Source organism: Rhinoderma darwinii, chromosome 2 (assembly GCF_050947455.1).
Source record: "Rhinoderma darwinii isolate aRhiDar2 chromosome 2, aRhiDar2.hap1, whole genome shotgun sequence".
Taxonomy (NCBI): Eukaryota; Metazoa; Chordata; class Amphibia; order Anura; family Rhinodermatidae; genus Rhinoderma; species Rhinoderma darwinii.
The window spans coordinates 407059717-407081467 of NC_134688.1; the positions used below are offsets into that span (position 1 = coordinate 407059717).

A 21751-nucleotide genomic window follows, 5' to 3' on the forward strand; every position below is an offset into this window, starting at 1 on the left:
GTATTCCATGTCTGTATGTGTCGTTAATCGACACACACAGAAATGGAACAAAAAATGGCAGCCCCCATAGGGAAGAAAAAGTGTAAAAATAAGAAAAAGTAAAACACAAACACACAAATGAATATAAACGTTTTTAATAAAGCACTAACATCTTTAACATATAAAAAAATAATTTGTGATGACACTGTTCCTTTAATTCAAGGGGTTGAACAAAAATACCCTGTGAAACATTTAGGAATTTTCAACCATTTTTCTACACAGCCTCCTCATTTCAGGGGCTCAAAAGTAATTGGACAAATTAACATTACCAATAATATATATATTTTTTTAATACTTTGTAGAGAATCTTTTGCAGAGAATGACTGCCTGAAGTCTGGAACCCATGGACATCACCAAACGCTGGGTTTCCTCCTTTGTGATGCTTTGCCCGGCCTTTACTGCAGCCGTCTTCAGTTGTTGCTTGTTTGTGGGTCTTTCTGCCTTAAGTTTTGTCTTAAAGAAGCTCTGTCACCACATTATAAATTCCCTATCTCCTACATAATCTGATCAGCGCTGTAATGTAGATAACAACAGTGTTTTTTATTTTGAAAAACGATAATTTTTGACCAAGTTATGAGCAATTTTAGATTTATGCTAATTACTTTATTAATGCCCAACTGGGCGTTTTTTAACTTTTGATCAAGTGGACGTTGTGAAGAGAAGAGTATGACGCTGACCAATCAGTGACCAATCAGCGTCATACACTTCTCTCCATTCATGTCCATTTGTATTCCGCACAGCGTGATCTTGCGAGATCATGCTGTGCTGTCACATAAACCCTGATAAGCGTCATTTGAATCACCTAGCAACCAGTGACATTGCGCTACTTACCCTTAATATCCATTTGTATGTTATAAACATTTACAGTAATTTTTATCCTTTTTTAATAACAGAAAACCTTCTTATTTACCCAATATGTTCTACTGACACCAGGGACAAAGACACTCACGTGTACTGCCCCAATAATTCGGCAACTAGCGATATTATGCTCTACCTCTTTTAATATCCATTTATATGTTTATATTGGACACTTAGCGATCTAACATGCTTTAGATTACATTTCACAATTTTTGTTTTTAACTAATAATATATATATATACTCATATAGATTAAAATGTGAGTTCCATTGATCCCCCCTGCTGATTCTTTCAAACTTCGTTTGACAGACGCACTTTTTATTTGTATAATTGTATTTTTATAATTGCATGTGTGCTCATTTTTATAAGGTAATACGGATGGTCTTCCTTTCTTTCAGTTTTTTGTAGGTATCAATTTGTTTTTAAAATAATTTTCTGACACAGATGTTACTCATGACGTCACAGTCACTCTTTAACCTTTCCCCTTTTGGCCGCTTTTCCTTCCTGTGTACTCAAATTTCCGTTGATATATAAGCAACTCCTTTTTGTATGTAATTTTAACGGCCTGAGGAAGACGCCGGTACAGCGTTGAAACGCGTAGCCATTACTGTTTTATAATAAACATATATTTATTTATATCACTTCATCTACCATCGCTGAATTCCAGCAAACAGCCACGCAGCAGCGCCTCACAGGATCCTCCCTTTTTCCACTGCCTCTCTACATTCTAACAAGCGGTGACCATTTGGTTTACCGGTTTGGATCCTGGCAGCAGCATCCGTGGATTTTTTCATTGCCTTGTCCAAGTACTACCTGGGTGAGCATAATAGACCACGATCAATATTTCACCCAAACCTCATTGACCTGCACTATGTGGCGCCGTGCTTTTTGCTTTTCTGTTCATAAACCCACATTAACTTTACTGAAGCGTCTTAGGAGTGAATAGATGTCTATTCACACTCCCAAAACTTTGGTAAAGTTTTCTGTCAGCATGCTGTCATTCACAGCGTGATCTTGCGAGATCATGCTATGCAGCGATTAAGTCTCACACAAACTTTACTGAAGTTCCGGGAGTGTGAATAGACATCGCGTCCTGGCTGGAGGTGATGTCTATTCACTCCTAAGACACTTCACAGTAAAGTTAATGTGGGAGTATGTGACAGCACAGCATGATCTCGCAAGATCACGCTGTGCTGAGTACAAATGGACATGAATGGAGAGAAGTGTATGACGCTGATTGGTCAGCGTCATACATGCCTCTTCACAACGCCCAATTGATCAAAAGTTAAAAAACGCCCAGTTGGGCATTAAGAAAGTAATTAACATGAATCTAAAATTGCTCATAACTTGGTCCAAAATTATTGTTTTTCAAAATAAAAAACACTTATCTACATTACAGCGCCGATCATATTTTGTAGGAGATAGGGCACTTATAATGTGGTGACAGAGCCTCTTTAAGCAAGTGAAATCCATGCTAGCTCGGGTTGAGATCTGGGGATTGACTTGGCCATTGCAGAATATTTCACTTCTTTGCCTTAAAAAACTCCTGGGTTGCTTTTGCAGTATGTTTTGGGTCATTGTCCATCTGTCCTGTGAAGCGACGTCCAATTAACCTTGCTGCATTTGGTTAAATCTGAGCAGAAAGTAAATCCCTGAACACTTCAGAATTCATCCGGCTGCTTCTATCTTCTGCCACATCATCAATAAACACTAGCGACCCAGTGCCTTTGGCAGCCATGCATGCCAATGCCATCACACTGCCTCCACCATGTTTTACAGAGGATGTGGTGTGCTTTGGATCATGAGCCGTTCCAAGCCTTCTCCATACTTTCTTCCTCCCATCATTCTGGTACAGGTTGATCTTAGTTTCATCTGTCCAAAGATTGTTGTTCCAGAACTGGGAGGCTTCTTTACATGTTGTTTGGCAAAGTCTAATCTGGCCTTTCTATATTTGGGGCTGATTAATTGTTGGCACCTTATGGTGAACCCTCTGTATTTGATCTCATGAAGTCTTCTCTTTATGGTAGACTTGGATACTGATACACCTTCTACCAGGAGAGTGTTCTTCACTTGGGTAGATGTTGTGAAGGGGTTTTTCTTCAGCATGGAAAGGATTTTGCGATCATTCACCACTGTTGTCTTCTGTGGACGTCCAGGCCTTTTGGAGTTCACAAGATCACCAGTGCGCTTTTTATTTTTATTTTTCAGGACTATACCAAATTGTTGATTTGGCCACTCCTAACATTTGTGCTGTCTTTCTTATGGATTTCTTCATTTTCTTCAGCCTAACGATGGTCTGTTTCACTTGCATTGAGAGCTTCTTTGACCTCATGTTGTGGGTTCACAGCAACAGTTCCAAATGCAAGTGCCACACCTGGAATCAACTCCAGACCTTTTACCTACTTAATTGATGATGGATTAACGAGGGAATAGTCCATGCATCCCATTATATAGCCTTTGAGATAATTGTCCAATTACCTTTGGTCCCTTGAAAAAGAGGCAGCTACATATCTAAGAGCTGTAATATCTAATCCCTTGCTCAAATTAGGATGTGAACTCCCTAAAATTAAAGCTGAGAGTCTACACTTTAAGCCCATATTGATTATATAACTGTATATTCAATATGTTTTGGTAAACAGCTAAAATGCCAAAACTTGTCACTGTCCAAATAATTCTGGACCTAACTGTATGTATACATTTGTGCTTAATTTATTTCATTGTAATGTGCTCTTATTGTAGGCAATGGTGGCTGACTTTATATTTTGTTTGTTGCCTGGTTGAATACAGCGACAGGAGAAACTGCCCAAGTACCATCTTCAAATATATTTTCTGCCCCAACACCGTTTGTGAGGACGCAACCAGCATAGAAAAAAGAGTAATCACCGCACCGGAGTTATAAAGTAAAATGCAATATAATGGGTGCAAGCCTTAAAGGAAGCTGATCCAAAGTCCCAAGAATGGAATCCACAAAAATCGAAAGACAAGGCAGCACATCCAAAATAACTGGGAATTTATTTCACCCACAAATGCGACGTTTCAGTCGTAAGGATGCTTGAGAAAGGTCCTGTTGGACTGAAATGTCGCATTTGTGGGTGAAATAAATTCCCAGTTATTTTGGATGTGCAGCCTTGTCTTTCGTTTTTTGTGGCAACCAGCATAGGGACGCTGCGTGCCTCACATTAGGCAGTTCTAAAGTTCTAGAAGGCGGCTGTTCCCGTCAATTGGGGTTAGTGGGCGTACGATGGGCCTGTTAGAAGAAGGGTGTTGTAGGTAGAAATCTAGAGACCCTTGAGATTCAGTGAGTCTTGAAATGGTCGCTTGCATGGAGCCTTCCCGCAAGCAACAAGATTGATACGGCCTCCCTGCAAGAGAGATTGCTATAGGGCAGGTGGAGTTGCCAGGGAATCTCCCCACAAGAGAGATTGCTATAGGGCGGGTGGAGTTGCCAGGGAATCTCCCCACAAGAGAGATTGCTATAGGGCGGGTGGAGTTGCCAGGGAATCTCCCCACAAGAGAGATTGCTATAGGGCGGGTGGAGTTGCCAGGGAATCTCCCCACAAGAGAGATTGCTATAGGGCGGGTGGAGTTGCCAGGGAATCTCCCCACAAGAGAGATTGCTATAGGGCGGGTGGAGTTGTGAGGAAGCCTCCCCGCCAGAGAAAGAGAGGTCCTGGAGATAAAGGCGATGGTACCCCTGTATCATGGAGCAGTTGAAAGCTCTGTCCGGAAGTTGAGTGGTGCGCCTCCATTGCCTATACTGCCATTGCAAGAGACTGTACCTCTCGTTTGTGAGATGTTGTTGACACCCCGAGTTATAAATTCTCTATACCACCTAGCAGTAAGCGGACTGTTTGCGGACTGTGGACATACTCATACCTTGCAAAAAAACTGCCTCCTTACTGATACTCTATTTATATCGAGGACATCAATGTGTCACCGTTATACAAGTGCCAGTTATTGCACCCACTAAAACCCTTCCAACTAGAGGTTGAAAATAAAGCACTCTATTGCTTTCCTGTCCGTCCCCCCCCCCCTGTTGGGCAATTCCGCGAGCTGTTCAGTGGATGCAGTTATCCCCGCTAGTCCAAATCTATAAAAGTATCATACCGATGTCCTTCATTCTATGGGTCTGTCCTAGTAATAGGTTCTCTTTTAAATAACTTTCGATAACTTCACTAGCCTTACTGAACAAGATTAGATACTCTTTGGTCTTTTCTCTATTCTGCTTTCACAGCAGCGATTTCTGTATTTCACAGCTTTGACCTGTGATAGTTCAAGAGCAGTTTGTACACTTGGCCTCCAGGTGGTGCTATTTCTCTCTTTAAAAGACCGCCGGTTATCTCTGCAGGATCGCTACTTACACGGTCATGTTGTTATAAGATTATTATTATTTATTACCGCTCTATTTCATACATAACTAGTGATGTTTTATTTAATTAGCTTTTATTATATTTCTGTGTAGCGAATTCTTTGCAAATATGGTGATGTTTTGCTGCCTTCTTGCATTGCCAGTACATGTCAATGACCTGAAGCTTTCTTTATTTAGTTATTACAATTGCATATTTTATACACTTTATCTATTTTGAGCAGCTATATCCGGCGTGCTCTGCACTGCTACATCTCACCTGTTTCATTCCCTTCTTGTGTAGGATTTGCATAAAACTTTGGTAGCCATATTTATTGACAAGCAAGCTTGTGGCTGGTGGCCAGACAATCGTAGCCCATTTGCGTGTGTACTGGTTTGCTTTTAGAGGAACTACAGAGGGGAGGAAGTAGGGTGCCCTGTTTCATTGTAGCTGGTTAAACACGAAAACCACTTTCCCAGCATCTCGGGTAGTGCGACGTGACTTCCACCATGCACAGTGCTTGGTGTGACTCACCAGATATACCCACTTCCCCCTCCGCCACCATGCCATGTCTGTCCCCCTACACTCTGACCTTAATGTGACTTATGTTTGCTTCAGACCTGACCATAGCACAGCTGTTGATCTGATGAAAGATATTCTGGGCTGGAAATGAGTCGTCACAAAACCAAAACAAATTTTGTCTTGTTCTTGATTGAAGTTGGTATTAAAATAGGAGTTATCTGCATTAAAGTTATACCTAAGGAGTACAACCAACGACCAGCAATGTGTGGAGCCATCAGACACTCGGCAGATTCATTGCAGAAATTTCAACCAAATAAAAAATCCATTCCATCCACATCTGGGGTTGTTCCTGCATGGATTTCTGCAAGTTCCATTCAGATGAATTCTGCAACAAATCTGCAGCGTGTGAATAGAAGCATATTCGAATTGAATGTTGTTCTCCTTTCAGACACTTTATTTGCAGCTTATGTGAAAGAAGCTACTGTATGTAAAACTATTCTTATGGATATGGTTATTGTTCATATGATAGATTCCCCCCTTTAGTTATATTAAAATTATTTTATTTTTCCTACCTGGAGACCAAATTGTAACTGTTATTTATTAGATGACATCTCGTCTACAGTCATTTATATACTTTTTTTTTAATGTTCTTAGAGAACCCCTTTAAATTGAGTGACCACTGCATCTGTGGGACTGGGTAATTTTGGCTTTAGCTGGTTTTAATGTCCAGTTTTATGTTGGATTGACATAATTTATAAGTGTGAAACGCGTTGCTGGACAGATATGAATTCTATGTCGTCATTGTTTGGTATTTCTTCCCCTTCACTTTGTTTACTGACTTTCTTTATACCTAACGGAAACCTTTGAGTTGCCTTTGTCCTGGTTTCTTCTGTTTTGTTGTTTAGATTCACATCTTCCTCCTCCTGGATGTCCATTCTGTGTCTGTCTCTCTGCTGGAAGTATCCTGGATTCCCAGGGAACCTTACATCTCGGCTGCCTCTCTTCCTCTCGCTTTTCGTGTTGGAGGCTTAAAGCAGACTCTGGCTTGAGAAAGAGCAGATACAGAAATTTACGTCCAAAACTCAAGTATTGAAATTTCATCTTAAGACACAATTTCTTCCTGGGGCCGCTGCGCGCAATCCTTCCCTTATTTGGTGCCTTGTGCCTGCATGCAGGATCGGGCAGGTGTCAGACCGCTGACGTGGTCCTACGGGGTGCTTGTTTTCAGTATCTGTAGCACCCCGAGAACACGTCAGGGCATCGATTTTTTTATTTATTTAGTTTTTTGTAAAGTTATAGCTCAATGATATTTACATGTTGTTTAAATTGCAAAGATTTTTCTCTGCTGCTGATCAGTTTATGAATACAGGGAAATAATAAATCCTGTGGGATTATTCATCAGTAACTTATGTCTTTCTACATACAGGTGTGTTATTTATTTAAGAATAAAATTGTACGTTAAGAAAACCGTTTGTTCTCTGGAGCCCTAGTGAATTGATCACCGTTATGTCGGTCAGTGTCTGGTACGCCTGGATTAATTTAGGAAGTCGTGATGTATGGATTGCAATGCCTCCTAGGAGGGGGAATCGGTTGAGGTGCGGACGTGACGGGGGCGAAAACAGTGCAATTTTACTACAAATGAGCACAGTTTTAAATTTGATTGTTAATAGCTGCGAGGTTTTGTGGGCAAAGCTGTTGTTTACTTGTGAAACCATGCGGCCTGAATTTGAAAATCACACCGTTTTGCAGTAAAAACGTATGTCGCTACGGTTTTAGGCTGCGCTGTGACACCTACGTTTGACCTTGTCCTTACAGGATTTCTGACTTTTCCAGCAGCTGCAATCACGGAGGTCATAAAAACCCTACAGTTTTTTTGGAAACTGAAACCGTTATTTGTGCTGAAAGCTAGCTCATCTGGCACTTCATTATCCCAGAGTGTCCTGGACTGTGACCTTTCTCACTTATATGTTGCTTTAGTAGAAAATTGAACTGACGGAGGATACAGTTTACCCTCTATGCAACCCTACTAAATACTTTCCTAATATCTTGGCAAATGTGGGGGTTGGAAGTTCTGGTGGGTTGTCATCCATAACCGCCACCAGCCCCTCCATAGTAGAATGGATGACTATGCTGGTGTCTGTCACAGCACGGAGACGTAACTCTTAAAATTTGGCGAGGACGTCAATGTTGTGTTGGTCATAGTCACTGCATAAAGATCTGAAGACAGATTACCCATGAAATGTACTTAGACCTGCAGATCGTTTTGAGAAGACTTGACCATGTTAAGGTTTATACATATTTTGCTATAGCAGTTGTATATTTTACTAGTTTCCTTGACATATGTGTTCTTGGTTACTTTTTCATTATAAAGTCTTCACAGTTTTTTTTATTGTCTTTTTTTTCTTGGTTATTAAACAATGTTTTACCAGCCGGTAGAGGGTGTTGTTGTAAGGCAGCCTATACACTCTGCTCCTTAGAATGGCATGTGCCCATCCCAGCATGTGTGTGAGATTTAGGGCATGTCATTCATTTCCCATCTCCAGTCATTCGCCCCCACATCCCCAGGCCAGGTTATTTCAGCACCCGGGACTCCACTCCTTTCCCAGAATGTCGGAGGTTTTATTGTTTTGTCTTTTTTTTAAACATTTTTTTTCTTTCCCATGCAGCTGAACAAACGCTTCCTGCTCAGCTTCCTGCATGCCCAGGGGAAGCTCTTCACCAGGATTGGGTAAGTGTGCTGGATCTGTGTCTCATTTTCCGACGTTATGCATCTCTCTGGAATGTGAGCCTCTTTGCAGCCAAGCTGTGTTTATAGCTGAGGTCTCAGTGGGTGAAGCGCCCTCAGTGCTCCCTCGACATGACTGCAGGGTGATGTTCTCAGCTGGATGCGGAGATGCTGTCCTGCAGACCCAAATATTACCACTTCTGTTAGACATATCATGAGTATGTCCGTCATTCGACAAATATGTTTTATACCACATATCTCTGCAGATCTCACATCTCTGGGGGCTTTGGTTGCTGATAATGTAACCAGGCCTCCTCCTCCTCCTGGAACTGGGTTTCTGCGTTACAATAGTGGCATCTAAAAAATAAGCATTGAAAATAAACAGTGTAGCAAATTTTGTTACAAATTCAATTAATTATATATATATATATATCTGTATGTATATATATATATATATATATATATAGCTATATGTATATATATATATATATACTGTATATTATTTAATGCTTCAAATCAAACACATTTTAAGCGCTAGATAAAATAGCATGGGATGGCAGGATGTGGTCAGTTAGGGACCACACATAATGGCATTGTCCATGCTGAGGCTAGATATCCTAGTAAAATATAACAAACACAAAAGTTTCAACAGCACAAATTGTGTGAGCCCACCTGTATGTGCAGCGTAGGTTCCCACCTTATAGAGGACGCCTTGTCGTGGCAGGTGGGCTCACACAATTTGATCAAAATGTGCGCTAAGAACCTCACTATTTCTAAGTAGATTTAGCATGTAATGAATATTTATTTATATATCGTGGCTTTAGTGTTCGCAGTGTGCAGTCACCATTTTCCTGGGTGCTGTCTAGTTAAATATAAGTTATGTCTCTATACTCCTATGAAAATTCATAGTAAGGTGAAAAACGATTATAAAAAAAAATAATGGCATGTGACACTGGTGAATGAAACTTTTTACCAGCACAGTATCCTATTGGATTAAGGAGCGCATACAATGTCCAAACAGGGCCTCCTAAAGTGTCAGAAAGGAGTCCTGGTTCCTTATAAACCTGGTTCTTCGTAGTCAGCTGCAGGAAATCATGATGTGTCCCTAAGACTGGGATGTTGGAGGTTTAAGGACATTTGTGTCAATCTATTTGGGCAATTTAAGACACCCTAGATCAGCATTTTACCATTATTAGGTCATCTGTGTTTACAGGGAGTCCGACCGCTGGGACCCCCACGATCATGGGAACGGGATAACCTTGCCGTTCCTGGGAGGCCAATATGAATGGAGCGGTACTGCGCATGCTTCACCGCTGCTCCATTCGTTTCTTTGGGGCTGCCGAAGATAGCGCTTGGCAGTCCCATACAAATTAATGGAGTGGGGGCTGAGCATGCGCACTACCGCTCCATTCATATTGGCTCCTTGGAACGGCATGGTAAGCCCATTCTCGTGGTTGGTGGGGGTCCCAGCTGTCGGACCCCACCAATCAGATATATATCACTAATCCTGTGGAGAGGTGATACATGTTGGTTATAGGAAAACCCCTTTAACCCCTTCAGGACTGAGCCTGTTTTGGCCTTCAGGACGAAGCAGATTTTTCAAATCTGACGTGTCACTTTATGTGGTAATAACTCCGGAATGCTTTTACCTATCCAAGCGATTCTGAGATGTTTTCTCGTGACATATTGTACTTTATGTTAGGGAAAAAATTTGTTCGATAAATTCAATATTTATTTGTAAAAAACACCAAGATTTAGAGAAAATTAGCAAAAATTTGCATTTTTCTAAATTTAAATGCATCTACTTGTAAAACAGATAGTAATACCACACACAATACATACTATTTTATATTTCCCATATGTCTACTTTATGTTTGCATCGTTTTTTGAACGTCCTTTTATTTTCTAGGACGTTACAAGACTTAGAACTTTAGTAGCAATTTCTCATATTTTCAAGAAAATTTCAAAAGCCTATTTTTTCAGGGACCAGTTCAGTTCTGAAGTGGCTTTGAGGGCCTTATATAATAGAAAGTCCCCATAAATCACCCCATTTTGAAAACTGCACCCTCAAAGTATTCAAAACAGCATTTTTAACCCTTTAGGTGTTTCACAGGAATTAAAGCAAAGTAGAGGTGAAATTTACAAATGTCATTTTTTTTTTCGAAAATTAATTTGTAATAAATTTTTTCTGTACCACAGAAGGTTTTACCAGAGAAATGCAACTCAATATTTATTGCCCAGATTCTGCAGTTTTTAGAAATATCCCACATGTGGTCCTAGTGTGGTAATGGACTGAAACACAGGCCTCAGAAGCAAAGGAGCAACTAGTGGATTTTGGGCCTCCTTTTTTTAGAATCTATTTTAGGCACCATGTCCGGTTTGAATAGGTCTTGTGGTACCAAAACAGTAAAGACCCCTAAAAAGTGACCCCATTTTGGAAACTACACCCCTCAAGGAATTTTTCTAGGGGTAAAGTTAGCATTTTGACCCCACAGTTGTTTTGCTGAATTCATTGGAATTAGTCTGTAAAGGTAAAAATCGACTTTTTTTCTGTAAGAACTTAGAAATTTGTAATTTTTACAAGGAATAAAGGAGAAAAAGCACCCCAACATTTGTAAAACAATTTCTCCTGATTACGTAAATACCCCATATGTGGTAATAAACTGCTGTTTGGACCCACACCGGGGCTTAGAAGGGAAGGGGCACCATTTGGCTTTTGGAGCTCAAATTTAGCTGGAATAGTTTTTGGGTGTCATGTCGAATTTGCAAAGCCCCTGAGGTACTAAAACAGTGGAAACCTCCCAAAAGTAACCCCATTTGGGAAACTACGCCACTTAAGGAATCTATCTAGGGGTATAGTGAGCATTTAGGCCCCACACGTCTTTTGCAGAATTTATTAGAATTAGGCCGTGAAAATTAATATCAACATTATTTCCACTAAAATGTTGCATTTTTTCAATTTCACAAAGGATAAAGGAGAAAATGCACCCCAACATTTGTAAAGCAATTTCTCCCGAGTACGGCAATACCCCACATGTGGTCATAAATGTTTTTTCATTAGAAAATAAATTAACCCTTTCCGGACTGATCCATGTTTTGCTTTTTCTTTTTTCCTCCCCGCTTTCCGAGAGCCACAACGTCTTTATTTTTCCGTCAATAGAGCGGTGTGGGGGCTTATTTTTTGCGGGACGAGCTGTAGTTTTTATTGGTACCATTTTTTGGTACATAAGACTTTTTCAGCACTTTTTATAAAAATTTTTGGTAGCGCGAAGGTGACCAAAAAACTGCGATTTTGCCATTTAAAATTCTTTATTTTTCACGGTGTTCACCGTGCGAGTTCAATAATGGTATATTGTAATAGCTTGGACTTTTACGGACGCAGCAATACCAATTTTGTGTATTTTTTTTTTTTTTTTACATTACTTTAGAGAAAAAATATGAAAAGGGTTTCTTTTTGGACTTTAAATATTTATTTAATTTTTTCCACTGATAATAACTATTTACTTTTGTTTTTACATATTTTATTAGTCCCCCTGGGAGACTTGAACCGGCGATCGTTAGATCACTGGTAGAATACACTGCAATACTAATGTATTGCAATATATTGTGATTTTTACAGGATCCTGTAACAGCGCGATCGCTATTTCTGTCCGTTAGTCCCGGGTATCAGCTGTAATACACAGCTGACACCTGCAGCGTATGGCACGGGCTCAGTGCGTGAGATGCTTCATATATCACTCCCCACACCACGACATGCTATTAAGTCATGGTGCGCGAAGGGTTTAATTCGCAGTCGATGGTGGAAAGTGAAAATTAAAATTTTCCACTGATGTGCCATTTTAGTGCACTATATGTTGTGCCCAGTTTGTGCCACAAATACCACAAATAAAATATTAACAGGGTTCTCCCGGGTATGGCGATGCCATATCGGTGGACATAAACGGCTGTTTGGGCAGACTGTAGGGCTCAGAAAGGGGGACGCTATTTGGCTTTTGGAGCGCAGATTTTGCTTGGTAGAAGCTGTGGCGTTTTGCTGGTATTTCAGTTTATAATGTGGGGGCACATGTAGGCTGGGCAGAGTACATCAGGGGCATAATAAGAGGGTATAATAATGGGGTAAATAAATAATAATCCGCAGATATGTGGCCAGTGTTGCACTTATATTATAAATGGCGCCCGATCTTATCCGCTTTTGGAACGCTCTGCACATTTTGCATCGCCATAATCTGGGAGCCGGAACTTTTTTTATTTTTTCACCACCGGAGCTGCGTGAGGGCTTATTTGTTGCGGGACAATCTGTAATTTTCATTGGTATCATTTTGGGGTACATGCGATTTTGTTGATCACTTTTTATTCCATTTTTCGGCAAGCCAGGTGACCAAAAACTATCAATTCTGACAATGATTTTTATTTATTTTTGACGGCGTTTACCCTGGGCTATAAATGACCGTTATATTTTATTCTGCGGGTCGGTACGATTACGGCGATACCATATGTATATAGGTTTTTTTTATGTTTTGCAGCGTTTGCGCAATAAAATCACTTCTTTAGAAAATAATTTATTTTCTGTGTCACCGTATTCTGAGAGCCGTAACTTTTTTATTTTTCAGTCAAAAAAGCTGTGTAAGGGCTTGTTTTTTTGCGGGACGGGTTGTAGTTTGTATCGGTACTATTTTGGCGCACATGCGACTTTTTGATCACTCTTTATTATATATTTTGTGAGGGGTGGTGACCAAAAAATAGTGATTCTCGCTTTGTTTTTCATTTATTTTTTTGCGGTGTTCACCGTGCGGGAAAAATAATATTATAGTTTTATAGTTGGGGTCATTACGAACGCGGTGATACCAAATATGTGTACTTTTTTTTACGTGTTCATTTTTTTTCCTATAATAAAGACTTATTATAGGAAAAAAAAGCAGTTCATGTTTATATCACTTATAACTTTTATTTTTACACTTTTTATAAAACATTTTTATTCTTTTTTTTACTTTTTTCACTTGTCCCACTAGGGGACACTTAGACTTGCAGCTTTAATCGCTGCTGGAATACATTACACTACACACATAGTGTAATGTATTCCAACTGTCATTGTGACGTGACAGTCACACTGACAGGAAGCCTACGACGACCACCCTCCGGGTGGTCCTCATAGGCTTCTGTACATGGCAACCCGGAAGCCATTGTCTGGCGTCCGGTTGCCATGGGTACGATCGCCAGCCCCCGTGATTTCACATGGGGGCTGCCGATCGGCGCTAAACACCTTAATTGTGGCGTTCAAATCGAACGCCGCAATTAAGGGGTTAACTGACGAAATCAGCGGCGATAGGCCGCTGATCGACAACGGGGAATGCAGGGCAGACGCCCTGCACAGTTAACCGCCGCTGCGGTGTAGCGCCGTGCGGCAGTTAACTGTCAAAGCACAGACGTAACTGCACGTCAAGGTGCACGAACTTAATGCACACCTCGACGTACAGTTAAGTCAAGGTGCGGGAAGGGGTTAAAGTGTAACTAAACTGTCAACAAACTTCTGACATGTTGTAGTGACATGTCAGAAGTTTTGATGATCGATGGTGGTCCGAGCACTCAGAGCCCCACCGAATGCTAAAACGAAGCGGCAGAAGCGCTCGGGTGAGTGCTGAGCCGCTTAGTTTCTGATCGCCTTTTTTTTGGAAAGCCGATGTAGCCATGTACGGGCCCATAGACTTTCTATTGAGTTCGTACCACCACATCAGCTTTCCGAGAAAATCCGATCAGAAACCAAGCGTCTCAGTTCTCACCAGACCGCTTCTGCTGCTTCGTTCTAGCGATCGGTGGGGCTCTCAGTGGTCTGATCCGCACCGATCAAAACTTCTGACATGTCACTATGACATGTCAGAAGTTTGCTGAAAGTTTAGTTACCCTCTAAGGTTCTTCAGGTAATTAATGTATGCTCTCAGCAGATCTTCACTGACTCACTGCTTTACATGTTGCAGTAGCTATGTGAAAAACCACGTTAGACCTTTTTTTCCTACTAGCACATGTTGGTTTAGCTAAAGCTTTAGCTTACACTTGTGAAAGTCTGGGGCTTATTGCAGATAGTCTTAGCTAAACATCTCAGTGGGTTTTGCAGGCCCTGCTCACTAATCTCCCCTAGACCTTTCCACCACATTACTCGGTTTAAAAAAGGAACCTGACCGTATGACATCTGTGGCTTATGGTTCCGTAAGTTCAGACCATTTCAAGCTACATTTAAACATTATAAACCAATTCCCATATATATATATTAATAGATATTACAGATGCCTTTCTAGACTCCATGGGTTCAGGCTGTTGCATTGAGAATCTTCATTTGTTTGCACTATTTATCATCTTATTGCCGAATGTGTTGTGGGGCTTAAAGAGGCTCTGTCACCAGATTTTGCAACCCCTATCTGCTATTGCACCAGATAGGCGCTGCAATGTAGATTACAGTAACGTTTTTATTTTTAAAAAACGAGCATTTTTGGCCAAGTTATGACCATTTTTGTATTTATGCAAATGAGGCTTGCAAAAGTACAAGTGGGCGTGTATTATGTGCGTACATCGGGGCGTTTTTACTACTTTTACTAGCTGGGCGTTCTGACGAGAAGTATCATCCACTTCTCTTCAGAACGCCCAGCTTCTGGCAGATCACACCGTGACGTCACTTCCCCAGGTCCTGCATCGTGTCAGACCAGCGAGGACACATCGGCACCAGAGGCTACAGATGATTCTGCAGCAGCATCAGCGTTTGCAGGTAAGTAGCTACATCGACTTTTTTATTTAAAAAAAACGAGCATTTTTGGCCAAGTTATGACCATTTTTGTATTTATGCAAATGAGGCTTGCAAAAGTACAAGTGGGCGTGTTTAAAGTAAAAGTCCAAGTGGGCGTGTATTATGTGCGTACATCGGTGCGTTTTTACTACTTTTACTAGCTGGGCGTTAGGAATGGGAGTGTATGATGCTGACGAATCAGCATCATCCACTTCTGTTCGTTAACACCCAGCTTCTGGCAGTGCACAGACACACAGCGTGTTCTCGAGAGATCACGCTGTGACGTCACTCACTTCCTGCCCCAGGTCCTGCATCGTGTCGGCCACATCGGCACCAGAGGCTACAGTTGATTCTGCAGCAGCATCAGCGTTTGCAGGTAAGTAGCTACATCGACTTACCTGCAAACGCCGATGCTGCTGCAGAATCAACTGTAGCCTCTGGTGCCGATGTGGCCGACACGATGCAGGACCTGGGGCAGGAAGTGAGTGACGTCACAGCGTGATCTCTCGAGAACACGCTGTGTCCGTGCACTGCCAGAAGCTGGGCGTTGTGAAGAGAAGTGGATGATACTTCTATACACAACACCCAGCTAGTAAAAGAAGTAAACACGCCCCGATGTACGCACATAATACACGCCCAGTTGTACTTTTGCAAGCCTCATTTGCATAAATACAAAAATGGTCATAACTTGGCCAAAAATGCTCGTTTTTTTAAAAATAAAAACGTTACTGTAATCTACATTGCAGCGCCGATCTGCTGCAATAGGAGATAGGGGTTGCAAAATCTGGTGACAGAGCCTCTTTAATAAAAATATAGCTATCAATAAGAAATAATATATAGATATATTAGTCTGAGTTTCCTCTTTTGTCAAGTTTTATAAATTCCATTCATCATTTTTCTTATGCCGGTTTCTGGGTCACATCTGCAGTTATTTAGGAACCAGTATTTATATACCTAACTAACGAGATATATATATATATGTGTGAGTGTGTGTGTGTGTGTATATATATATATATATATATATATATATATTTATACTTTCAGGGGTCTCGGAAAACGGTGGCCATGTAAAATGTCATCGATGTTTGCTAGGAACAGAAGTAACTAGAAGAGTGCCTTTACACTTACAGTTATATATCCTATTGACTAAAGGCCCTTTAATTCAGGAAGGTGATCGGCTGTACGAATTCTCGTTACCGATCATTCCCCTGTGTAAACAAGACCGCGATCTGCTGGCACACAAGCAAGCTTGTCGTATGATTGCATCATTTATCGTTTGATGGCAGCGAGATGTGCAAATGGGATGTGCCGCCGACAAAATTCGATTGTTTGCTCCATACACGTGATCATTGCTTCATGAAAACATTCCCCCCTGAAATCTATCGGAATTTGCGATGTAGGCTCCGAAATTTGAACAGAGACTTAGGACCCTTTTACACTGGTCAATTATCAGTTCTGTGAAGGCTCGTTCTTGTAAACGGAGATGCGCTGCCGACATTATAGAAATGTATGGGGACGAGTGATCGGAGTAATGATCGCTTGTCCCCAGTCTAACTCCGATCAACGAGCTGTCTCGCTGATCGGCGCTCGTTCACTCTGCCCACGTCGGGCCATGTAATAGCTAAACTAGATGTTGGACAACATGAGGTGTGTGTACTTGTGTGTGTATGTGTGTTCAATAACCACTGTCCACTTCTTACCCTTTTCCTATTGACTTTAAGTTTTCTTTACTTTTTTGTAGGATGGAAACTTTCCAAGTGGTTGCGGAAAAGCTACTTAATGAATTTAAAGCCCTTCTCCACCACACCCCATCTCCTATTGGCAGTGCGAGGATGTTGCAACTTATGGCTATTAATATGTTTGCTGTAAATAATTCCCGGAACAAAGGTATGAACATTTTTTTTTTGTTTAGGCTAGGATCACACACAGTTTCGATGCTGTTTTTGTTGCAGTTTTTGGCTCAGTTTTTTAAGTCAAACACAGAAGTAGACACAAACGAAAGGAGATGCATTAGTCTTATCTTTATACCTTTCCTTCCTTTTGAATCCACTTCTGGCTTTGGCTCAAAAAACGGAGCGAAAAACTGCACCAAAACTATGCGTGTTACCCTGGCCCTATGTATATATTATGGCACAAAACTTGATCTGGAATTACGATTCTTCGCCGCCGTTTCCGACGAGGTTTCTATTTCTCTAGATGGCAAGAATAGTGGAGCATGCATCGCTATTCTTGCTCTAAAAATAATAGAAGCTCAGCGGACCCTATTATAGGTCATTGGAGTCCATTGGTCACCATTTGGATCCATCGTACTATGGGATCCGACACAGCACCATGGCTCCCGTTATGAATGGAACCCATCACGCCAGTGTAAAAGAGCCTTGCACAGTTGAATAAATAAATACCCCCCCCCCCCCATAGTATTTACTGTATTAAGAAAAGTCTTTCCTTGATCAATTGCTTCTGAAAAAAAGAGACGCCTGTAGTAATCTCACCACTGGAGTTGGCTTACACTTATTTTATTTTTATGGTTTATACAATGTTTGTTTTATTGGTTGGGTAGATGAAGAAAAAATTTAATCCAAGATTTTTTACCGTAGTAAATGGTTTAATTTGCCTTTGTAAAATAACAATTCTTTGAGTATCTACCAAAAGAAAAAGAAAATCCATAAAGCATTTCTTTAATAGTTTACTGTACACTGCACTAAATATTAGATTTTTATTTTGTAGACGGTAAATGTTTTGGCTTTGGTTTATATCACAATCATTTACCCTGCAGATATGTGTTATGTCACTCAGGTGTACCATGTTCATTATTTTAGTTGTAATATAGTAAAAACAGTATCTTGGTACATTAGTAAAAAGCATTGCTTTTTCTAATAACTGTAACGTCCACAGCCGCGGACCGTTGTTCTGACTTACCCCTCGACGGCCGCGTTCATGGATGTGTCAGTGCTGGGCGGCATCTCCCTCCTGAGAGACGCTGGCACTAACTTCCGCTTCGCTATGCTGGTTCCCGTAGGGTGCACGCTCCAGCCTGGCCTTAAAGGGCCAGTGCGCGCACATGTAAAAAATCACTAATAAGCCCGTGATCATCCTGGACTATAAAAAGGGCTCTACCCTTTCACACATTGCCTGAGCGTTGTTGTGTTTACCCATTTTAGTCTTAGCAAATGGTCCCTTAGTGTTATCCTGTTCCCGTTTTTCCCGTGCCCTGCTGCCTGTATCCCGTTCTATATTTGTTGCTGGGCCTTAGAGTGTTGGAGTCATGTTGTGCCACCTGTCACGCCTGCAGTTATACACCACGTCTGGTGTAATCTGTCTTCAAGTTCATCTGTGCCTAGCCTCCGCTACTGTCTGGACTATCAAAGGTATTCTTGTACTAGGACTGTTGTTTGGCCAACTGCTACTCCGCTACGGCGGTGCGGCCTAGTGGGTCCTCATACCCACGGATCGTGACGGACTGTATATATCAACTTAGTAATTTATTTACTGTTATAGTTTTTGTTTTAGCCATGCAAATTCTGTGTGAAGTTACTTCCACTAGATGTCTCTCTTCCTGTAATCTGCTGTGTACTCCATGTTAAGTAAAATGTGACCCTAGTTACAAAGCAGAGGAGACGGACTGCAGGAAGTGGAGGGGGGTGTCTTTTCACGGTCTGTGATTTCAAGTCCATGAAGCAGGGAGAGAGACACAGACACGCTGCCTGTAGAAATCTATGTTGGGGGGGAACAGGAGCAAAGAAAGGGAGACAGACGCTGTTGCCCATATAAATCTATGGAGAGGGGAGCAGAGTAAGAGAGAGGAGACACACCGCCCATAGAAGTCTACGGAGAGGGGAGGGTGACGCAGGAGGAGGGAGCATAGAGAGAGAGACAGACATGCTGCTCATTCAAGCCTATGGAGAGGGGGGGGGGGACAGCGTGAGAGACACAGACACGCTGCCCATAGAAGTCTATGGTGAGGGGATATATATATATATATATATATATATATATATATATATATATATAATATATATATAGAGAGAGAGTGATGAAAGGTTCAGGTGTGAACCGAAACGTTGCTCATTCTTCCACCTGGTGGTGAATAAACCAACATCTCCCCAACGCTGAAGTCCTGGTGCTGTTACTTGTTCTTTTGTCTTTGGTATTCTAATCTAAGGAGTTGATTCGTCGTCCTACTGGTAACGTGCACATGGCCTGATGTTCAGTCTGCATTGAGTGCTGTGTTTTCCCTCTACTCTATTATATATATATATATATATATATATATATATATATATATACATACAGATATTGTAACACTGTATGACGAGGGTATTTAAACCCACACTTGAGTTTCAGTCACCGCATGAGAAAGATCCCAGTAAGCCGGATCGAAACGTTTCCTGTCTGTGGGGTGAGCGATTGTCAGTTGAAAATAATGTAATTTTAGACCATAACTATGGAAAACTAGTAATTGGTTTCAAAGCTCCCAAAGTGTCAACCACAGATAAGAAAAAATGATTAAGCAGACAACCAGCTGTCGTGGTCCATGTCGGTACCAACGACAGAATAAATGGTAGGTGGAGGAGCCTTAAGAATAATTTTAAAGAACTAGGCTACAAGCTGAAGGGAAGGACCTCCAAGGTTGTATTCTCAGGAATACTGCCTGTGCCATACGCATCGCAGGAAAGACAACGGGAGCTCAGGGAGTTAAATGCATGGCTGAAGTCTTGGTGTAGAGGAGAAGGATTTGGGTTCCTAGAGCACTGGGCTGACTTTTCATTGGGGTACAAACTGTATTCTGCAGATGATTTGCACCTAAATGGAAGGGGGTCCGCTGTGCTGGGGGAGAGAATTCTAGCTGGGGTGGCGGAGTATTTAAACTGGGGCTGAGGAGGGAGATCAATGTAGAAAAAAAAGGGGTAGCCAGGTTAGAGAGGGGTCAGACTATATTGGTGGGGGGAGAAACAGAATGTGGGGAGAGGACTAGACAACAAGATAAGGAGATCCTTTCGTTACAAAACATCAGTGTAAATAAAAAGGCCCAATTAATGTCAAATTACATTTCTGATAATAAAAGTGAAATACTGACAGGCAAGTTAAAGTGTATGTTCACAAATGCCAGAAGTCTAGCAAGCAAAATGGGGGAGCTGGAGGCCTTGATACTGGAAGAAAATATAGATATAGTTGGTGTTGCTGAAACATGGCTGGACTCTTCACATGACTGGGCTGTAAATCTACAGGGTTTTACACTTTTTCGGAAAGACAGGACAAATAGGAAAGGTGGTGGTGTATGTCTGTACGTGAGAAGCGATATGAAGGCGAGTGTGAAAGAGACAATAGTGGGTGAAGATTGTGAGGAGGTTGAAACCTTGAGGGTGGAACTAGAAAGGGAGGTAAACACTGAAAAAATTACTTTTGGTGTAATCTATAGACCCTCCAATATAACTGAAGAGATGGAAGTTCAGCTATATAAACAGATGGAGCGGGCTGCACAGGCGGGTACTGTAGTGATAATGGGAGATTTTAATTTCCGGGATATTAATTGGTGTCATGGTTCAGCTTCAACTGCAAAGGGGAGACATTTCCTCAACCTGTTGCAGGAAAATTTTATGGGCCAGTTTGTGCAAGACCCGACTAGAGGTGAAGCTCTGTTGGATCTGGTCATTTCTAATAATGCAGATCTTGTTGGGAATGTCAATGTTCGTGAAAACCTCGGTAACAGTGATCATAATATAGTTACATTTTACCTATACTGTAAAAAACAAACGCAGGTTGGGAGGGCAAAAACATTTAATTTTAAGAAAGCCAATTTCCCCAGGATGAGGGCGGCAATTCAGGATATAGACTGGGAAGAACTAATGTCAAATAATGGTACAAATGATAAATGGGAGATTTTCAAATCTACTTTGAGTTATTATAGTGCAAAATTTATTCCTATAGGTAACAAGTATAAACGACTCAAATTAAACCCCACATGGCTTACACCTTCTGTGAAAGGGGCAATACATGACAAAAAAAGGGCATTTAAAAAATACAAATCTGAGGGTACAGCTGTAGACTTTGTAAAATATAAAGAGCTTAATAAAATCTGTAAAAATGTAATAAAATTAGCAAAAATACAAAATGAAAGGCAGGTGGCCAAGGATAGTAAAACAAATCCCAAAAAATTCTTCAAGTATATAAATGCTAAAAAGCCAAGGTCTGAACATGTAGGACCCCTAGATAGTGGTAATGGGGAGTTGATTACAGGGGATCAAGAGAAGGCAGAGTTACTAAATGGGTTCTTTAGCTCTGTATATACAACTGAAGAAGGAGCAGCTGATGTAGCCGGTGCCAGTGCTGTTAATATATCAGTTGATATACTGAATTGGATGAATGTAGAGATGGTCCAAGCTAAATAAAATAAAATAAATGTGCACAAGGCCCCGGGACCAGATGGGTTACACCCTAGAATTCTTAAAGAGCTTAGTTCAGTTATTTCTGTCCCCCTTTTCATAATATT

General features: G+C 41.1%; 1 protein-coding gene across 2 annotated transcripts in view; it reads left to right on the forward strand.

Moving 5' to 3' along the window:
• The window catches only part of SMG6 (SMG6 nonsense mediated mRNA decay factor), a 260817-nt gene that overhangs the window by 20137 nt on the left and 218929 nt on the right, over positions 1-21751 (forward strand). For both annotated transcript variants that reach the window (XM_075854152.1, XM_075854154.1), the window contains exons 9-10: positions 8431-8492; positions 17003-17148. In XM_075854152.1, coding sequence (XP_075710267.1) covers positions 8431-8492; positions 17003-17148 — 208 coding nt within the window. The remainder of the gene's footprint in view (positions 1-8430; positions 8493-17002; positions 17149-21751) is intronic.